We start from the raw sequence: 18,479 nt of genomic DNA, 5'->3' as shown, positions 1-18,479 counted from the left end.
TAGTTGTATATGCCTGATGAAGGTCAGTAGACCGAAACGTTGCTAATAAAAAGTTTTCATATTTTTTGCAAGTACTGATAGTGTGCGGGATTCCCCTTGTTTCGTTGCAATTTTCTAGTAACAAATACTAATAAACAAAAGTATATGTATATATAAAGTTGGCATATATAAACAACAGTTTAGGACCCAATACCAGATGTTAATGAAGACCAACAAGAGCCAGGAATGCCATAAATTAAAGACATTTTTACTGAAGAATAGTTTGCAGTTTCATCAGCAGAAAGCAGCTTTAAGTCTCACAAGGAGTTCATATAGGCCGCACTCGCATTCATACATTTTACACAGCAAGCAAGTATACTCTTTTCCAAGGTTTTAGATTAGCCGACATTGTTTCTGATTGGCTAAGAGAAAATAGATAGTCATAGTAAATTTCCACACAACGGCTGATAATCAGATGTATGTCTCGATAGATCAACTGTTGACGCTTTCACCCCGGATTTAGGCACGTAGTGACCTTTCAGGTTGGGAGAAGGTGCTTGTCCAGAACAACATAACGTCACTCTTCCGATATGTCTGTAATCCACCTTCAATACTGATCTGTAACACAGAATACTAGCGCATACACACAGCTTCTCCAAGGTTGGAGTTGGTTGAGCGTCAACTGAAAACAACATAGTTCTCTAAAACATACAGATAAGATGTTCTTGTCCTCAGAGAGAAGTAGAATACAGGCAATATTCATCTTTATTCTTTAGTGTTTCAGTAAAAAGTAAATGATATTAATGAAGGACAAATCCATATTTAATCTCTGGAAAATATAGTTTATCTAACATAGGACTCACAAACAAACAAAACAAGTTTATGTCTGCTTTAAAAAATAAAAATAAATGGGACACTAAAGTGTACCATATTCATTGAAAGTTCCTATAATACATGACCAGGCAGTTTAAATAAATTGTTGAAACAAAATTCTCTACGTAAATACTTCTATAAGGAATGAAAGGTGTTATCTCGCGATTAAAGTCCAAGTTCTCATTGTTTCAGCTGTTCCTCAATGGAATTTATGAGGAATTATTGGATTATGCGACTAAGGCATGAGATTTTAGAGTATATGAATAGACTCTATGTGTTCTCGAGTATAATAATGGTTTAGATGCGCAATGAAGTTTCTGTAATAAACACAATTTCACATTATTTTGTCAGAATTCACAGTGTTGTAACCCTGAGCCCTTCCCATAAAGTGCAGGCAACCAAGTGTGTCAAAGGTCAGTCAAGTTGGTCTGTCAAAGTTCAATACAAAGTTCATGCCTATATTGCAATCGCTAAGAAATAAGAGATACGACGAAGATTGCCAATTGAAATGCTTCTAAACTTAAGCTCTCTTTAAAGACAGCATAGGAATCTGCATTTCTGTTTCCATCACAGTTCGTTTTACTGCATTTACCTAGTCATCCAAGAAAGAGAAATCTGGTTAGTTTAACTGAGCAGTGGTAACTGGTAAAGTTTTACATGTCGCCATCACTCGCAACAGCTCTTCAAGAATGCAAGAGTCAGGAGGAAGAAATACAGCAGCTTCAGGTAGGATGTTATTATCTTTCTGAACCTGTTCTTGCCCAAAAGATTCAGGCCATACAAAACAACTGAACTTTTCTGTTGAAATCAAACATTTCTGTGTCCAGGAGACCCATCGACTTTACCTGCTGAAGTTAGAGGAAGTCTCCAAACTTCAAAAAAGCTTTGCTGCCTCCATAGCTCGACAGAAAAAGAATTTAAAGGATAATTTAAAGTCTTTGTCTAAGTAAATACATGTGTTTTTATTTTCTTTGTGATCTGTTATGCTGATGATTGTAGATTTTCTGTCATGCTGAGAGTTTCTGCTCTGAATTATAGAGTTGACAAAGGACTGACTGAAGAGGAGAAGAATGAGGTTAAGGAGGTCAGAGATCACATTCAAAATATGCCAAGCCTAATCTTTCAAATGGAAGCTTTTCTTCCTAAGAAAAATGGGTAAGATTATTAAATGAGTCCGTTTTGCAAGGTTAGCTCTGTAGTTACTGGTTACATGTTATTTTTGCTTATCTTTTCAAGGCTTTATCTCAGTCTGGTCCTTGGGAGTGTGAATGTCAACCTTCCAAGCAAAGAGGCAAAGTAAGCACCAAAAAAACTACTGAAATATATTTAAAAGATGTACAGTATCAATAAAATGGTAACTTTATGCACACTACAAAAAATGAAAATCTCAAACAAAATACATTTATTTTTTCATAATATATTGAGGCTTGTTTTGAGAGTACACTATATTGCCAAAAGTTTTGGGATGTCTGCCTTTACATGCACATGAACTTTAATGGCATCCCATTCTTAATCCTTAGGGTTTAATATGGAGTTGGCCCAGCCTTTGCAGCTATAACAGCTTCAACTCTTCTGGGAAGGCTTTCCACACGGTTTAGGAGTGTGTTTATGGGAATTGTTTACCATTCTCTAGAAGCGCATTTGTGAGGTCAGGCACTGATGTTGGGCGAGAAGGCCTGGCTCGCAGTCTCCACTCTAAATCATCCCAAAGGTGTTCTATCGGGTTGAGGTCAGGACTCTGTGCAGTTAAACTCCACACCAAAATCGCTCATCCATGTCTTTATGGTCCTTGCTTTGTGCACTGGTGTGCAGTCATGTTGGAACAGGAAGGGGCCATCCATCACTCCACATAACACATCTCCACTGCTCTAGAGTCCAGTGGCGACGTTCTTTACACCACTGCATCCGACGCTTTACATTGCACTTGGTGATGTAAGGCTTGGATGCAGCTGCTCGGCCATGGAAACCCATTCCATGAAGCTCTCTACACACTGTTCTTGAGCTAATCTGAAGGCCACACAAAGTTTGGAGGTCTGTAGCTATTGACTCTCTTCTGCACTGTGCGCCTCAGCATGCGCTGACCCCACTCTGTGATTTTACGTGGCCTACCACTTCGTGGCTGAGTTGCTGTTGTTCCCAATTGCTTCCACTTTGTTATAATACCACTAACAGTTGACCGTGGAATACTTAGTAGTGAGGAAATCTCACGACTGGACTTGCACAGATGGCAACCTATCACGGTACCATGCTTGAATTCACTGAGCTCCTGAGAGCGACCCATTCTTTCACCGATGTTTGTAGAAGCTGTGACCTGTGGCCATGGAAGTGATTAGAACTCCTGAATTCAATGATTTGGAGGGGTGTCCCAATACTTTTGGTAATATAGTCTATGTCAAATTAAGCTATCTTACACCTTTGGCAAATAATGTTTGTGTTACCAATTAAAAAATAAATGTATACATGTTAAAAAAAAGAACTTATTTATAGTTATTACTTTCATTATTCAAGTCTGAATACACTTAGAATATGCTTACAACAAAAATGTACACAATTTTGCTTCTCAGTTCATTTTCGTTTTATGCCTGTACCCTTTTTAATGTAGATCTGAATACAAAGATGAGTATGAAAGGTTCAAGCTGTATGTGACCGTGATTCTGTTACTGCTGACCTTCATTTGTCGCTTCTTCATCAGCTACAGGTGAGCCTGAGTTCACACAGGTCTATCTGACAAGCCTTCCTTCACATCGCATTTCATGCCTGCCTTTGTTGTGTGTCTTTAGAGTTTTTGATGCCCTTCTTAACTTCCTGTTGGTTTGGTACTATTGCACCCTGACAATCCGTGAAAGCGTCCTCATCAGCAATGGATCCAGGTCAGAAACTGTCAGATGAAACTATGTGAGAGGCTTTTCAGGTTTGAAGATGTGACTTTGCTGCTGTCACACGAGAAAAGTTTGATCAATGATGGATTTAATAAGCTCTCTCAAGGACCTACTCATTCTGGCTTGTGCCATCTCTACAACTGTATGTGCTTTGAATTTTCTTTTTAGGATTAAAGGCTGGTGGGTTTTCCACCACTACATTTCCACCTTTCTGTCTGGTGTCATGCTAACCTGGTGAGTCATTTCAGACTATTCATTTCAGACCAGTTTTACTGTCCTTCAAAGTTATCATACATTTCCATTCCCTTTATATTTCTGTAATGTGATGTGATGTATACTTTTGAAACAGGATTTTAAATTGTGAATCGATTGGATCAAAGCGTGAATTTCCATATCCAATAGCCTGCGTGGCCAAAGTGACACCAGTGACAAAGAAAAGATAATGAAAAGAAGACATCTTCATTAAAGATTACAAAGGTGTTATTGTTAACTAAAACTGAAACCAGTACTATTAAATAATTTTCGGTAATTGCAATAAAGCTGAAATAAAATAAAATATTACTGCTCATGAAAAAGAAGAAAATAAGCTAAAACTTACTTAAATCCTTTATGAATAATGCATTATAAGTTATTCATAATGTACGTTATATTAGTGCTGTCAAATCGACTAATCGCATCAAAACATAAAATCTTGTAAATATATGTGTGTGTGTGTGTGTGTGTATATGTATATGTATATGTATATGTATATACATGTGTGTATGTATATATGTGTGTGTATATATACACACACACACACACACACGCGCACACACGCGCACACACACACACACACACACACACACACACACACACACATATATATATACATATACTGTATATACACACACACACACACACACATACATATATTTACAAACTTTTATGTTCGATGCAATTCGATTTGACAGCACTAATTATATATTTTTATAAATAATGGTAACCAAAGTTAAAATGCAATATTTGCAGATGTCTTGTTACATCTGAAATTGGTTGTGTCATGTTTTAATGCATTACATAACATAAGTATTATAGATTATAATGAGGTTACAATTCTACCATATACCATGCTCATAAGATGCCATACAATGCATTAAAATGTGCATAACAAGTATTATCAATGCATTTAATGCATCATATATTAAGGCTTTAAGTGTTGCAGCAAAAAAAAATGAAAATATGGACATTAAAAACAACATTAACATTTTAAAATTTTGCCATATAGAAACTAACTGAAAAAAATATTAAGCCGAAATGCTAAACAAACTAATATTACATAACTAAATGCCTAAACCTTAAATTAAAATGAAAATGAACACTGAAAAGCTCATTTAAAATATGAATACTACTCTAATAGTATATAAATATGATACTGAAATAACAATTTATTTGGAATACGTGAAACTCTGTAAATCTTTCACATTGAATTCAGGAATAGGCAGAAGTTTATATTGATATTAAATGCATCACCACTAAAACAATGAATGATGATTTAATTTATGATGATGAATGATTTATGAATCAGTGAATTGCAATTACAGTTGATTTGCCCTCAAACAACAACAATGTTATTGTATATGTACCTGTATATGTAGGCCAGATGGTGAAACATACCAGTCTTTCAGGAACCAATTTCTGGCCTATTGTTTGTATCAAAGTAAGTTACAAAGCCTACATGCAAAACATCTGTTGCAGCAAAAATACCAACACTGCAATATTGAGAGATTTTGAAGGCAAATGTATCCCTTTCTCTTTTAGGCTTTGTGCAGTGTCTTCAGTACTACTATCAAAGTGGGTGTCTCTACAGGCTAAAAGCACTAGGGGAAAGACACAACTTGGATTTGACTGTTGGTAAGGATTTCGGAGTTTAAGTAAAAAGTTGTATATCACTTTAAACAGCTTTAAACTCTCTTTTTTGTTTAAACAGAGGGATTTCAGTCGTGGATGTGGCGGGGACTGACATTTCTTCTTCCCTTTCTCTTCCTGGGTCATGTAAGTATTTGTCCTTTTAGAATATTAATATATTCAAAGCATAATCAGTCCGATTTTAAAGAATAATTCTTTGAAAATGGAACAGCTTATGGTGTATATCTCTGTGTCACAGTTCTGGCAGCTTTGGAACAGTATTTCCCTGTTCAGAATGGCTCAGCTCCCTCAATGTAAAGAATGGCAGGTCAGTGTTGTTTTTGTACATCTTTCCACAACATCACAACAATAAAATGATCAAATAAACCAAATTCACTCACTTACTTATGAATAAATCTGTTGAAAGTGTGATTTTTGAAGTTGCAGTTATCTTATATCTCATATCTTCACCTCTTTTTACTATAGGTGTCCATGTGTGGCTTCTGCTTTCTGATTCTGTTTGCGGGAAATTTTTTCACTACACTTGCAGTTGTTCGTCACAAGCGCAAAACCCAGCAAAAACAGAAGAGTCCGTGATTTTTACGAGCGGTTCATGTATAAATGTCAATGAAAACAACAGACTCTTCCATAGTTATTTTTGCTAAATAAGCTAATTTAAGTTAATAATGGACCTTACACACACACACACACAAAAAAATCTTTGCATAAGAAAATCAAAAAGTCTTTCATTATTTTTATTATCTTTGAACATGCAGACTGTGTTTTGTTTTTAACAAAGGAGTACAAAGTGGGATGTTGAACAATCTGTAAAGTTGTTTGTATTTAAGTGGAATTTCTAAACTTGAATAAACTATAATGCAAAGTGTTATTTGTTTCATGTGAAATACGTTAAATGAACTTATTTCAATAACAATAATGTTAACAACAAAAATATTGCTTTATTGGTTTTATATGATATAAATAAATGATGTGCATTACTGATTCAACCAATTAACTAATAATATCTACACCAATTGTAGTAGTAGTAGTAGTAGTAGTAGTAGTAGTAGTAGTAGTAGTAGTAGGCTAATAATAATGTATTATTTATCAAATGATTTAAATATAGTATTATTATGATGAATAATTCAACCAGTGAATACTCAAATGGGCGTTAAATGACCTGAGATGACCTCATTTCCCAGCATTCCTGTCATAACAATATGGCGGCGTCCTTCGACATGCAGCCGTAAAGTGAGCCAGTTGTTTATATGCGACATATGAAGTTGGATTTTTAGCTGGCTAATGTTATAGATTTATAAACAGCACTGTCTTGTTTGTTAGACCAAAGAAAATGTTGTTTTTAGCGGTGTTCTCGGGTTTGGTGTATTCTACAGTCGGCGCTGAGATGTCAGGTGGGTTTATTTTGAAGCGCATGGCTAATAATAACCCATGTAATATGACTTCGATTAAACTGCTAAATATATAAAAGTGTAGCCATGCTCTAAAAAGTGTGCACATGCACTTTTGCACGGTTAGGTTGTGTTTCAAAACCTAGTGAGATCCCTACCTTCTTTATCAGTCTCGGCGGGTTTTTACGCGGCTATAATGGTAAACAATGCTGTTTAGGCAGGCAGCTTACTAGGTTTTGAGACACAGTCATTGTTCCATGTCGATTGTCTGTCTCATCTATAACAAATTATTGTGTGCTTGCATCATTCTCGACAGGTCAAGTGCTATTAGTTTGAGCAAACTGTATTTGCTTGTATTCACAGGTACTTTGACTGATGTTTGGGATTACGCCGAGAGTTACCTGTTGTCTGTGTGGCAGAACAGGTTTTATGTGTACAGCACTGCCGCTGTTCTCACAGGAGTCTGGTTTATTATCAACATGCTTTTCAAAGAGGTAATTGTGTTTACGCTTAAAGATTTTCTGCTAATTAAAGGGATAGTTCAGCCAAAAATGCTGTCATTTACTCACCCTCAAGTTGTTCCAAACCTGTATGAATTTCTTTCTTCTGCTGAACACAAAAGATGATGTTTTGAAGAATATGGGTAACCGAACAGTTGATGAGCCCCATTGACTTCCATAGTGTGGGAAAAAAGTACTATGGAAGTCAGTGGGGCCCATGCTGTTTGGTTACCAACATTCTTCAAAATATCCACTTTTGAGTTTAGCAGAAGGTAATTCATACCGTTTGGAACAACTTTAGGGTGAGTAAATAATGACAGAAGTTTAATTTTTGGCTGAACTATCCCTTCAATGTCATTACGTTTTGCCTTGTAATGAACGAACAATAAAATATATTATTTTTCTTTTATAGAAAAAAACGGTCAGCCCTGTTAATCCATCGCTATATAAATCTGCGAAAAAGCAGGAACTTTCACCTGAAACAGAAAAAGACATTCATGTTTCTGGGGTCAAAGTCTTCTATGGATCACAGACAGGAACAGCAAAGGTTTGTATACATTCACACACACAAGTTGTAATTTGCAAGAAAAAGTATGTAAACCCCTTGCAGAAAATGTGAATCATTTTAACAAAATGAGAGATCATACAAAATGCATGTTATTTTTTTTAATACTGTCCTGAATAAGATATTTTATATATTCTCCACAAGACAAAAAATAGCTAAATTAATTCAAATGACCCCGTTCAAAAGTTTATGAACCCTTGATTCTTAATGTGTGTCGTTACCTGGATGATCCATCCATCATCTTCTGCTTATCCGGGGCCGGGTCGCGGGGGCAACAGTCTAAGCTAGCCACAACAGTCCCTAGCCACTTCCTCCAGCTCTTCCGGGGGAACCCGAGGCATTTCCAGGCCAGCCGGGAGACTTAATCCCTTCAGTGTGTCCTATGTCTTCCTCTGGGCCTCCTCCCGGTGGGACGTACCCGGAACACCTCCCTGGGAAGGCGTCCAGGAAGCATCCGAAATAGATGCCCGAGCCACCTCAGCTGGCTACTCTCGATGTGGCGGAGCAACGGCTCTACTCTAAGCTCCTCCCGAGTGACCGAGCTTCTCACCCTATCTCTAAGGGAGCGCCCAGCCAGCCTACGGAGAAAGCTCATTTCGGCCAGCTGTATCCGGGATCTTGTCCTTTCGGTCATGACCCACAGCTCATGACCATAGGTGAGAGTAGGAACGTAGAACGACTGGTAAATCGAGAGCTTTGCCTTACAGCTCAGCTCCTTCTTCACCATGATAGGCCGGTACATCGACCGCATTACTGCAGAAGCTGCACCGATCCGTTCAATCTCCCGTTCCATCCTTCCCTCACTTGTGAACAAGACCCCAAGATACCTGAACTCCTCCACTTGAGGCAGGAACTCTCCACCAACCTGAAGTGGGCAAGCCACCCTTTTCCGACTGAGAACCATGGCCTCGGACTTGGAGTTGCTCATTCTCATCCCAGCCGCTTCACACTCAGCTGCAAACCGTTCCAGTGCACACTGAAGGTCCTGGTCTGAGGAGGCCAACACGACAACATCATCCGCAAAAAGCCGCAACGAAATCGTGTGGTCCCCAAACCGGACACTCTCTGACCCTTTTCTGCGCCTAGAAATTCTGTCCATAAAAATTATGAACAGAACCGGTGACAAATGGCAGCCCTGCCGGAGTCCAACATGCAAACCCGCTCCAGCCTGCCGCCTCTCACCATGGGCAACTCCAGAGTGGTAGAGAGTCCAGCCTCTTTCAAGAAGTGTGGTTCCAGAGCCCAAGCTGTGTGTGGAGGTGAGCCCGACTATCTCTAGTCGGTACCTCTCGACCTCCCGCTCAAGCTCAGGCTCCTTCCCTGCCAGCGAGGTAACATTCCACGTCCCTAAAGCCAGTTTCCGTGTCCAGAGATCGGGTCGTCGGGGGCTTCGACTGTTGCTCCGATCCACTATGCACCGGTCCCTTACGATCCCTCCTGCAGGTGGTGAGCCCACGGGAGGGCGGCCCCGCATCGCTCATTCGGGCTGAGCCCGACCCCAACCCCGGGCCTGGCTACAGGGTGGGGCCCCGGCTGCGCCATGCCAGGCGACGTCTCGGTCCTTGTTTTAATTTTGATAATAATGTGAAAGATCTACAACAGGTTTTTTTTGTTTGTTTTGTAATGGTTGTTCATGAGTCTCTTGTTTGTCCTGATCAGTTAAACTGCCCAATGTTCTTCAGAAAAATCCTCCAAAAATTATTCAGTTTTACAGCATGTTTTTGCATATTTGAACCCTTTCCAGCAGTTACTGTATGGATTTGAGATCCATCTTTTCACACTGAGGACAATTGAGGGACTCAAACACAACTATTAAAAAAAGGTTCAAACAAAAGGTTCTGGATGCTCCAGAAGGAAACACAATGCATTAAGAGCTGTGCCAGGCTTACCTGCTTTCACAAATGTGGCCGTTGACTACTTTGGGCCAGCGGAGGTGAGGAAAGGCCAGGGCAGAGGGAAGCGCTACGGCGTCCTCTTTACCTGCATGATGAGTAGGGCAGTTCATCTCGAAGTTGCTTTTGCTTTAGACATGGACTCATGCATAAATGCCATTCGCTGTTTCATGTGTCGCAGAGGTCAGGTGACGCACCTGACATCAGATAATGGCACCAACTTCATAGGAGCTGAGCGGGAGTTAAGGGAATAGTTGTGTTTGAGTCCTCAATTGTCCTCTGTATAATTTTAAGGTCCATATTTTCACACTGTCACTGCTGGAAAGGGTTCAAATATGAAAAAAGATGCTGGAAAACTGAAGACCTAGAGGATTTTTCTGAAGAACGTTGGGCAGTTTAACTGCTCAGGACAAGCAAGGGACTCAAGGACAACCATCACAAAACAAAAAAACAGCCGTGCATAATCCAGGTAACAACACACCGTATTAAGAATCAAGGGTGTGTAAACTTTTGAATGGGCTTTTTTTTGTCTTGTGGACTGTATGTAAAAAATGTTTCGTGTAAAATATCAGGACGGCACTAAATAAAATAAAATAAATAACATGCGTTTTTATATAATCTTTTTTTTTTGTTCAAATTATTCAGATTTTCTCAGATTCTGCAAGGGGTTCATATACTTTTGTGATATGGCCGTGACATGCAAATGTGATTTACTATTCTTAACTCTGCTTAGGGGTTTGCCAAAGAGCTTGCTGAAGACGTCAGTTCTCGGGGGATCCAGTGTGAGGTTATAGATATGAAAGAGTATGACCCAGATGACAGACTGTCTGAGGAGGTGAGTTCATTGTTATTTCACTGCTCAAAATGTGCTGGACTGGTCCCACACTGCATTTCAGAGAGGCGGATCATTTTCAACTTCGAGGAAATAGAAATAGATCATTTAAACTTGAGGATTTGTCATGATTTTATGATAATAATATCTCTTTGAATTAAGAATATAATAGGAATTACTGGGAGCCTCATATCTTTCAATTACCATTTACCACGGTAACATTTAAAGGGAATATTGATATTAAGGCTGGCAGTTAATCACAGTTCTTCTCCCTGAGCAGAATAAAAAAACGATTGATCAGCATTTTTATCTCTCCAGAACTTAAATAATTAAACCCCAAGAGTTTAAAGAGCAAATTACCATAATTTAATTGAGTTTCCTTAAATGACTTCAGTACTGCGAGATAAAGGAAAATCACAATAACTACGTCTAAAAAGTTTTTGATTGAATTTTAATTTGTCCATTCTCACATTTGTGCTAAATCCATCCATCACAGTACCGCTCATAGTCTAAAAAAAACAAAGTTGTTGTCCTTCCAGCAGTTATACAGCATTATAAGTGCTATATCATGGTTTATTCATGTTTGCTCTGTTTTAAATATTAAGAATCTCAAAAACTGTCAAGAAATGTCCAGATTAACTAATAGACTGAACAAAATGAAACACTTGATTATTTCACTGTCAATGCTGGAATATATATATATATATATATACTTTTTTTTTTATTATTACTGCCATGTGGATGATTCTGATTGGCTCAGAGAAAATGGACAGTCTTGGTAAATTTCCACACATTGTCAGTTAATCAGATTCACGTGTCCATGTATCACTTGATGACGCTGGTAGGCGCCAGCTTGCCCAGAACAACAAGTCCACCCGTCTCCACATCCCGTAGGATGCCCGTAGTCCACATCCAATACTGATCTGTAACACCGAATACTGCACACATACACAGATAAACAGTCTCTCCAAGGTTGGAGTTGGTTGAGCTCTGGTCCAAACCAGAGAAAGTTTTCCAAAACATACTGATAACATGTGCTTTTCTCTCCGTGAGAGATACAGACAACAGTACAGACCATATTCATCTTGATTCTTTAGGGTTTCAGTAAAAGGAAATCTAAAATAAAGAAATAACATGAAAGACAAATCCATATTTCATCTCTGGAAGCCGGGCTAAATGAGCAATCAGTCACCACTCAGAGACCAAATACAAACTTTAGATATAAAGGAAGAAACAATCATTGTTCCTCTTTATTTAAGCAAAATGATAACTGGAAAGAATCATTAAAATCATAATTATATAGTAGGATGAAAATTGATTGAGGCTTTGATTATGAATTTAAGTAGGATATATATATATATCACATAATTATATTGAAGCGGCGATAGATTCCAGAATCTTATTTTCTAAGTATTTTAATAATTACTGTATTATACATTTTTCACACAAAAAGTTTTAATTGTCATTAAAATGTCATAAGGTCCTTTTATAAATGATATTTATAAAAGTTATAATGGTTTTAAATATAAATGTTTTTCGGTTGATTTTAGGGAAATAATACCCAGTCAATTTAGTGCTTGGTAATGTCCATTTAAAAAAATGTCTTCATGCTCTCATATCATTCTTCTCTAGTGTACAAGCAAGATGATCTGTGTGTTCCTGGTGGCCACATACACCGACGGACAGCCCACTGAGAGCGCCGAATGGTTCTGTAAATGGCTCGAGGAAGCGTCCACTGACTTCCGATATGGGAAAACATACCTGATGGGAATAAGATATGCCGTCTTTGGGCTGGGGAACTCCGTTTATGTGGGCCATTACAACACCGTGAGACACGCCTACATTGTAGCATCTGTTTTTGATTGGATTGTTGCATTAGTCTCGCACTAAATGTATTTTCTGTTTTCAGGTCAGCAAGAACATAGATAAGTGGTTGTGGATGCTGAGTGCCGCACGGATCATGACCAGAGTAGAAGGCGACTGCAACGTTGTAAAGAGCCGACACGGCAGCGTGCAGGCTGACTTTCAGGCCTGGAAATCGAAGTTCCTGAGCCGGCTGCAGGCCCTGGCCAAAGGGGAGAAGAAAGCCTGCTCTGGCAAGTGCAAGAAAGGCAGCTGCAAGAATAAGAAGAAACATAAGGAGGAGGCAGAGGACAGTCACTCGCTGGCTGAGAAGAACTCTGAGGCAAGCCAGTCCTCCTCTCTGATGTCTTTGAACACATGTAGTCATGGTAACAGCTCTCGCGCTGCACACCCAGAGAGCAGATTGTTCCCCTGCAGTCTGCGGTGCACTCATGTAAATGGGATCTGAACAGCAGGGGTGACATTACAGACTTCTGAGGAGATTTTCTTCTCTTACATGTCCCTCTCATATATTTTACTTTTAGGAAACCTCATTCTCACAAAGTTAAGCTTCTATAATTCCCCTTTCACACTGAAATTGTTCATGTTTTCATGGCAAAAGGGCTGTTACTTGAACACTTGCCTGCGTTTCCACTGACTACAGAGCCAAGCAGTGACGTAACTGACTGCTACTACCTAAGCCGTCCACAAATAAACAGAGCGCATCTCTGTTTGTTTACAAGTCTGTTAAAATGCACTTTATTAAAAGTTATTTAATTCAGCTTTATGCAATCATCAGAAGTTCTAACTAATAAAACCCATAGCTATCACTTCACACAAAACATTTGTTAATTTTATTTTAGACATAGTTATGAGTCATACAAGATTAGAAAAATATCTGAATGATTTAACTCTGCATCTTTGCCATCATTAGCTGCATTTATCTGGACCAGAACCACATTTCTAAAAGTGGCAAAAAGATGTGCAATTTTTGCCAAAGGTGGGAGTTGAGCTATATCTAGAGACAAGAATATCATAGAGGGCTCTATTGACAGGAAACCACCACCCTGAACACACCTTGTATTGTAGTAGACTTTTGCAAGTTTCAACCAATAATATTACATCCCACGTTTGTTCCAACCAAATCCTGATGAATAAAATCCCGCCCAACATTATTGCCATTTAAATGTTGACTTTTAATGTGATGTGATTTCACTGATTTCATGGGTGCCCACAGAGAGGATTTTTTTTGTTGTCGTTGCAAAAACAACACTTAAAAAAGTAAAAAAAAAACACAATACATGCTACAAGTTTTATTTTTCTCGTTTGTTTTTCAGGAGGAGCTGATGGAGTCCAGCAGTGATGCGGAGTCCTCTGCTGAGGAAGAGAAGTCTCATGGCTCCGTCATTGACATGGAGGATCTTGGGAATGTAATGAATCAAATGAAGAAAGCCAAGGTAAAAACAAAACCAGCTCCACTTTGTCTTCTCACAGTTTATGCTCTATCATAGACCGTTTAGTATGGGTTTAAAGGGATAGTTTACACAAAAATAAAAATACTGTTATTTACTCCCCTTCACACCTCAAACCCATATGTTATTTTCTTTTCTCTGTGGAACACAAAGTAGAATCCTTTTGAAATATCTTTTCGCAGCTCTTTTTTTAATACAGTAACAATTTATAGTCACTGTTAGGACTGGGTATTGACACATTTCAAGATTTGAGCTGTTATCGATTCATTTGGATATATATCAGGCACAGTACATGGCACATTTTCTCAAGGAAAAAAAATCTCTGAACTAATGCTGTAACTATACAGGGTGTCAGTTTGCATTACATTACTATAATATTGAAGATCAAAATTCACTGATTTGTTTATAAACACTTCAATTAGACACAAGGACGTTTTTCTAATAATAAAGCTTTATAATTACATAATTATGTTTCTACTCTAATTCGGTGACTGTCAAACTTAAACAGATTTCTTCAAACATGCATTAAACATTAATAAATTGGCTTTCCTGAGATAAATGTGACGTGACATTGTTTACAGTCTGACGTCTTTCTGTGGTTGAAACACTGAGCAATTACATGAGACATGATGGCGGATTTCGGTAAGCAGTACAGTATTTTTGAACATACCTTCTGATGTTCATTCATGTTTATTTTGTGCTGTAACTAGTAGTAAAGAGGAAGAGATGATCCATTCACGTGTGCTTCGCTTGAACTGAGGCGGCAACAGCAATCTGTCACTCCACATTAAAGGTGGTAAAGCGGTATTTATTGTTTGAATTTTGTAGTAAAATAGACAGAATTTGAAATCAGAGACTTTTTCATATCAAAAGTAACAAAGCTTATTGCAATTTATTGGATGGGAGGCACGCTACAATGTTCTGTTCATTCATCAACTGAAAACAGCATTGACTAAAAGATAAATTCTTGGGATTTACGAATCTCTATCAATTCATAAAAATGAGAATTGATTAAAATCGAGTCCCCATCATAAAATTTTCTTTCATCTTTGAAACCACAAATTAATTAATTTTTTTTTTTTTATGAAACAATCGAATGTCCAAACAACTACAACTTTGACACTTAAAAAAAAAACTCATAAAGACAATGTAACAGTAATCCATATCAAAATGTTTAATCCAAGCCTTTTTAAGGTACATGATCACTTTATACAATGAAAATTTTTATTTTAGGCTTTTTTTTCAGATACCAACATTGATCAATGCACATAAATGGAGAATCAAAAATTATAAACTGCACTTGCTTAACAAACAAGAATCAATTAAGTCTGTTCTGGAGCTTCTTTTCACCATATTTGATGGGTGTTTATAATTCTTTTTAATGTGAATAAAAGCCTAAATGAAGTCTCTTCATCATATACAGTGATCAGATCTCTTGAGAGGACTTGGATTAAACCACATATTAATTTCTTTCCAATCTCTTTATGGACTTTTTGAATTGTCAAAGTTTTGGGTGAGTAGACTTGCAATGGAGGAACAAATCTCTTTGGTTTCATTAAAAATATCTTAATTTTTGTTTCAAAGAAAACAAAAAAAAAGTCTTATGGGTTTGGAATGACAGTAAGTCATTAAGTAGTTAAGTAAATGACAGAATTTGACTATCCCTTTAAATTTCTGTCTTTTCCTCTCACAGAGAACTTGGAATGTAGCCTACAATTAGTATGGACCACTTTGAAGGTACTATTTTGGAGCATGACGTTGTGTGGCAAGAGCTGCTTAAAGATGCTTCAAATTTATACTTGTGTTGGACAGGGAAAAAAAATGATAGTGAGCAGTTTTTGACTGACGTGAGGGTGAGTAAATAATGACAGAGTTAGGTGAAGTCTTCCTTTAAAAGGACCGAGTGCTGGAGAGTCACCGACGGTGGCTTCATTGAAGGAGACTGAGTGGCAGATGGTTTGCTACAGCAGACAGCAGCTCCAGCAGGCGCTGGGAGGACTTGCGTAACCGTGAACTGTGATCACTGACGCCCACTCTACAGGCCTGTGCGCAGGAGTGATTCATGAGACCGAAGCACAGACAAATCTTCCCATACATGCGCATACGCACTCTCTCACATCCTATTCGCAATAGAGAGGCTGTGAACGTGAAGCCGAGAGGATCCCAACCCCCTTTAATCCAGTAAGATCCCTTTATGGATGCCTTCAGGTTTGGACCTGCTCAAGCAATCAGTCAGTTGTGATGTTCTCTATTACATAGAGTGAAAACCCAGAAGTTATGAATTTGTAGACGCTGGCAGACAATTACAGGAGAGAGCAAATAGGATTATGAGAGAACCTGATGAATTTAATAGTGTTATTGATCTATTTACTTGGGCTGTCAGTTTAATGCATTAATGTAGTACAATTAGTTATCAAAAATGAAAACATTTGTGTCCAGGAACATTGAGACTAGAGGGGAACGCTGTGATTTGAGACATATTTTGCAAAGTTGAAGTACTTTTGATGCAGTATCCCTGGGCGTTTTCACATCTAGTTTGTTTGAGCAAGCCAAGTGTTCTCAGGCTGATATAACATGAAAATTCACACACCCAAATGATCTCAGACCCCCTAAAAAGACCCACAAACAAACCGTACTTTTCCTTACACTTTTCCTTTGGGTCCTTTTGTGGTTCCATTGAGTCCCCGTTTAAGTCCAGTTACATTTGTGAACAAAACATTGAGGTCACTTACAGCTAGTTCCCTTGCTGGTTCGTTTTAAGTGAACTGGGTTTGGTTCATTTGCATGTGTATGTGAAAACACCTTTAAAAATACTGCTCTTATGGCGAAGAGTAGTTCATTTTATTAAACTGTTTAGAGTAGGAGACCTGTGGGTTATTTTAACACAAGTCAATAAACTAGAAACAAAGTTGAAGTGTCTTAAGTATTGTACTGTTTGTGTAAGTCACTGCCCGATGCTCCGCCAAAAATCACAAGCATCTAATAACCCTTAGGTTCAGCAAATGCCCTTAGTGCTCTTATGTTGATCTAGATAAACTGGTTCGCTTGGCTGTGAATTTGTTTCATCTTCATGCTGTCCTAGGACAGTTGCACCTTTAACTCAGAGGAGAATACTTCTTAATACTTCTTAGGTAACACAATGCATCTGTCAGTTTCTCAAGTGTTCATCTGCTTTTAGTTTGCTGTAGTTTATCATTTTTTTCATTTAAGAGCAGTGAATACATTTTGAAAGAGATCTTGCTATTAATGTAAATGTTCTCAGCATATTATTTCATATTAGATATGCAAGACATCATTATATACATGCATAATTCACAATCTTAGTGGTGAATAATTATTTATTAATGACAACGGTTGTGAAATACGGAGCGTCTAGTTTGTGTAGATATGGGTCTTGCTTGTGTAGAATTACTCCGCTTTGGCTCCAGGTGGCATTAGAGACATATTGTATCTTGGCTTTACTAATGCAGACTCCTAACCTTGCATTCCTGTAATATCTGCACTGCTTTAGTTGTGATTTTTATATAAAAAAATAACTCCCATAATGATTCCTATTCCTATGTATTTCTGATTGTAAAGGTAATAAGTTTAATTTATTGGACTTGTCAAATACCACTTTGAGATACAGAGACAATGTGTAAGCCATTCATAGGCTTGTGTGTATGGCTCTGTGGCAGTTTATGCATTGCTTGTTGGAGTGCCAGCCACTATGTAGGTTACATTTGGCTCATACACTGGCATGAGTTTCGAAAAGGTTTGTTCTACCAGTGGCAGAAACCTTTTGGGAAAAAAGTATTATATGGTGCTGCTAGTGGTGCAGAATTTTCTCACTGCACCGTTTAAAGACCACCTGAAAGGCTATCTATATTTTTTAAAATAAAAATGGGCTGCATTTATCAGTATCGGCAAATCAGTAATATTGTAAAAAATTTACAATTTAAAATAAATGTTTTCTATCGTAAATTCGTAATATATTTTAAAATGTATTTTGTGTAATGGCAAAGCTGAATTTTCGGCATAATTCTGATTTGTTGCTCATTAAACATTTTACATTAGAACAGTGTTTATTGAAATGAAATGACAGTATAGACATTTATTATGTGAGATTTCCATTTCATGTTTTATTAATTTAATGCAAATTAAGTATGAATTCCTTAAAAATCTTACTGACCTTAAACTTTTGAACAGCAATGTATATATTTGAAGTTAACAGTTTCTCTCCTAGGAAAGTGGACCAAAAGTATAGGAAATATATCATGTACTGTCTTTATTTCTATACCGTTAAATGCTCTCTACAATTGAGAATGTCCCTATCCTTAATAAAACCAAATAAGTGACACTTAACTCCTTTC

At 37.8% G+C, this 18,479-nt stretch overlaps 2 protein-coding genes across 2 annotated transcripts in view; both read left to right on the top strand.

Moving 5' to 3' along the window:
- Positions 1–1,509: 1,509 nt before the first annotated feature.
- tmem120ab (transmembrane protein 120Ab) lies at positions 1,510–6,212 on the top strand (the record flags this gene model as incomplete). The annotated part of the gene is made up of 12 exons (XM_079823347.1): positions 1,510–1,578; positions 1,680–1,798; positions 1,870–2,007; positions 2,089–2,148; positions 3,455–3,550; positions 3,633–3,722; positions 3,900–3,965; positions 5,366–5,427; positions 5,529–5,621; positions 5,698–5,762; positions 5,875–5,943; positions 6,102–6,212. 12 exons carry the CDS (start codon positions 1,510–1,512, stop codon positions 6,210–6,212), a joined length of 1,038 nt encoding a protein of 345 aa, XP_079679473.1.
- A 590-nt stretch (positions 6,213–6,802) lies between these two features.
- Positions 6,803–18,479, top strand: part of tyw1 (tRNA-yW synthesizing protein 1 homolog) — a 77,829-nt gene continuing 66,152 nt past the window's right edge. The window contains exons 1-7 of the mRNA XM_079824458.1: positions 6,803–7,027; positions 7,388–7,518; positions 7,937–8,071; positions 10,715–10,816; positions 12,446–12,640; positions 12,723–12,998; positions 13,993–14,112. Coding sequence (XP_079680584.1) covers positions 6,967–7,027; positions 7,388–7,518; positions 7,937–8,071; positions 10,715–10,816; positions 12,446–12,640; positions 12,723–12,998; positions 13,993–14,112 — 1,020 coding nt within the window. The 5' untranslated portion in view covers positions 6,803–6,966. The remainder of the gene's footprint in view (positions 7,028–7,387; positions 7,519–7,936; positions 8,072–10,714; positions 10,817–12,445; positions 12,641–12,722; positions 12,999–13,992; positions 14,113–18,479) is intronic.

The sequence above is a fragment of the Gobio gobio genome (genome assembly GCF_949357685.1).
Source record: "Gobio gobio genome assembly, chromosome: 8".
Taxonomy (NCBI): Eukaryota; Metazoa; Chordata; class Actinopteri; order Cypriniformes; family Gobionidae; genus Gobio; species Gobio gobio.
The sequence above is the reverse complement of the archived record's forward strand: the minus strand, read 5'-3'. Positions and strand labels throughout refer to the sequence as shown.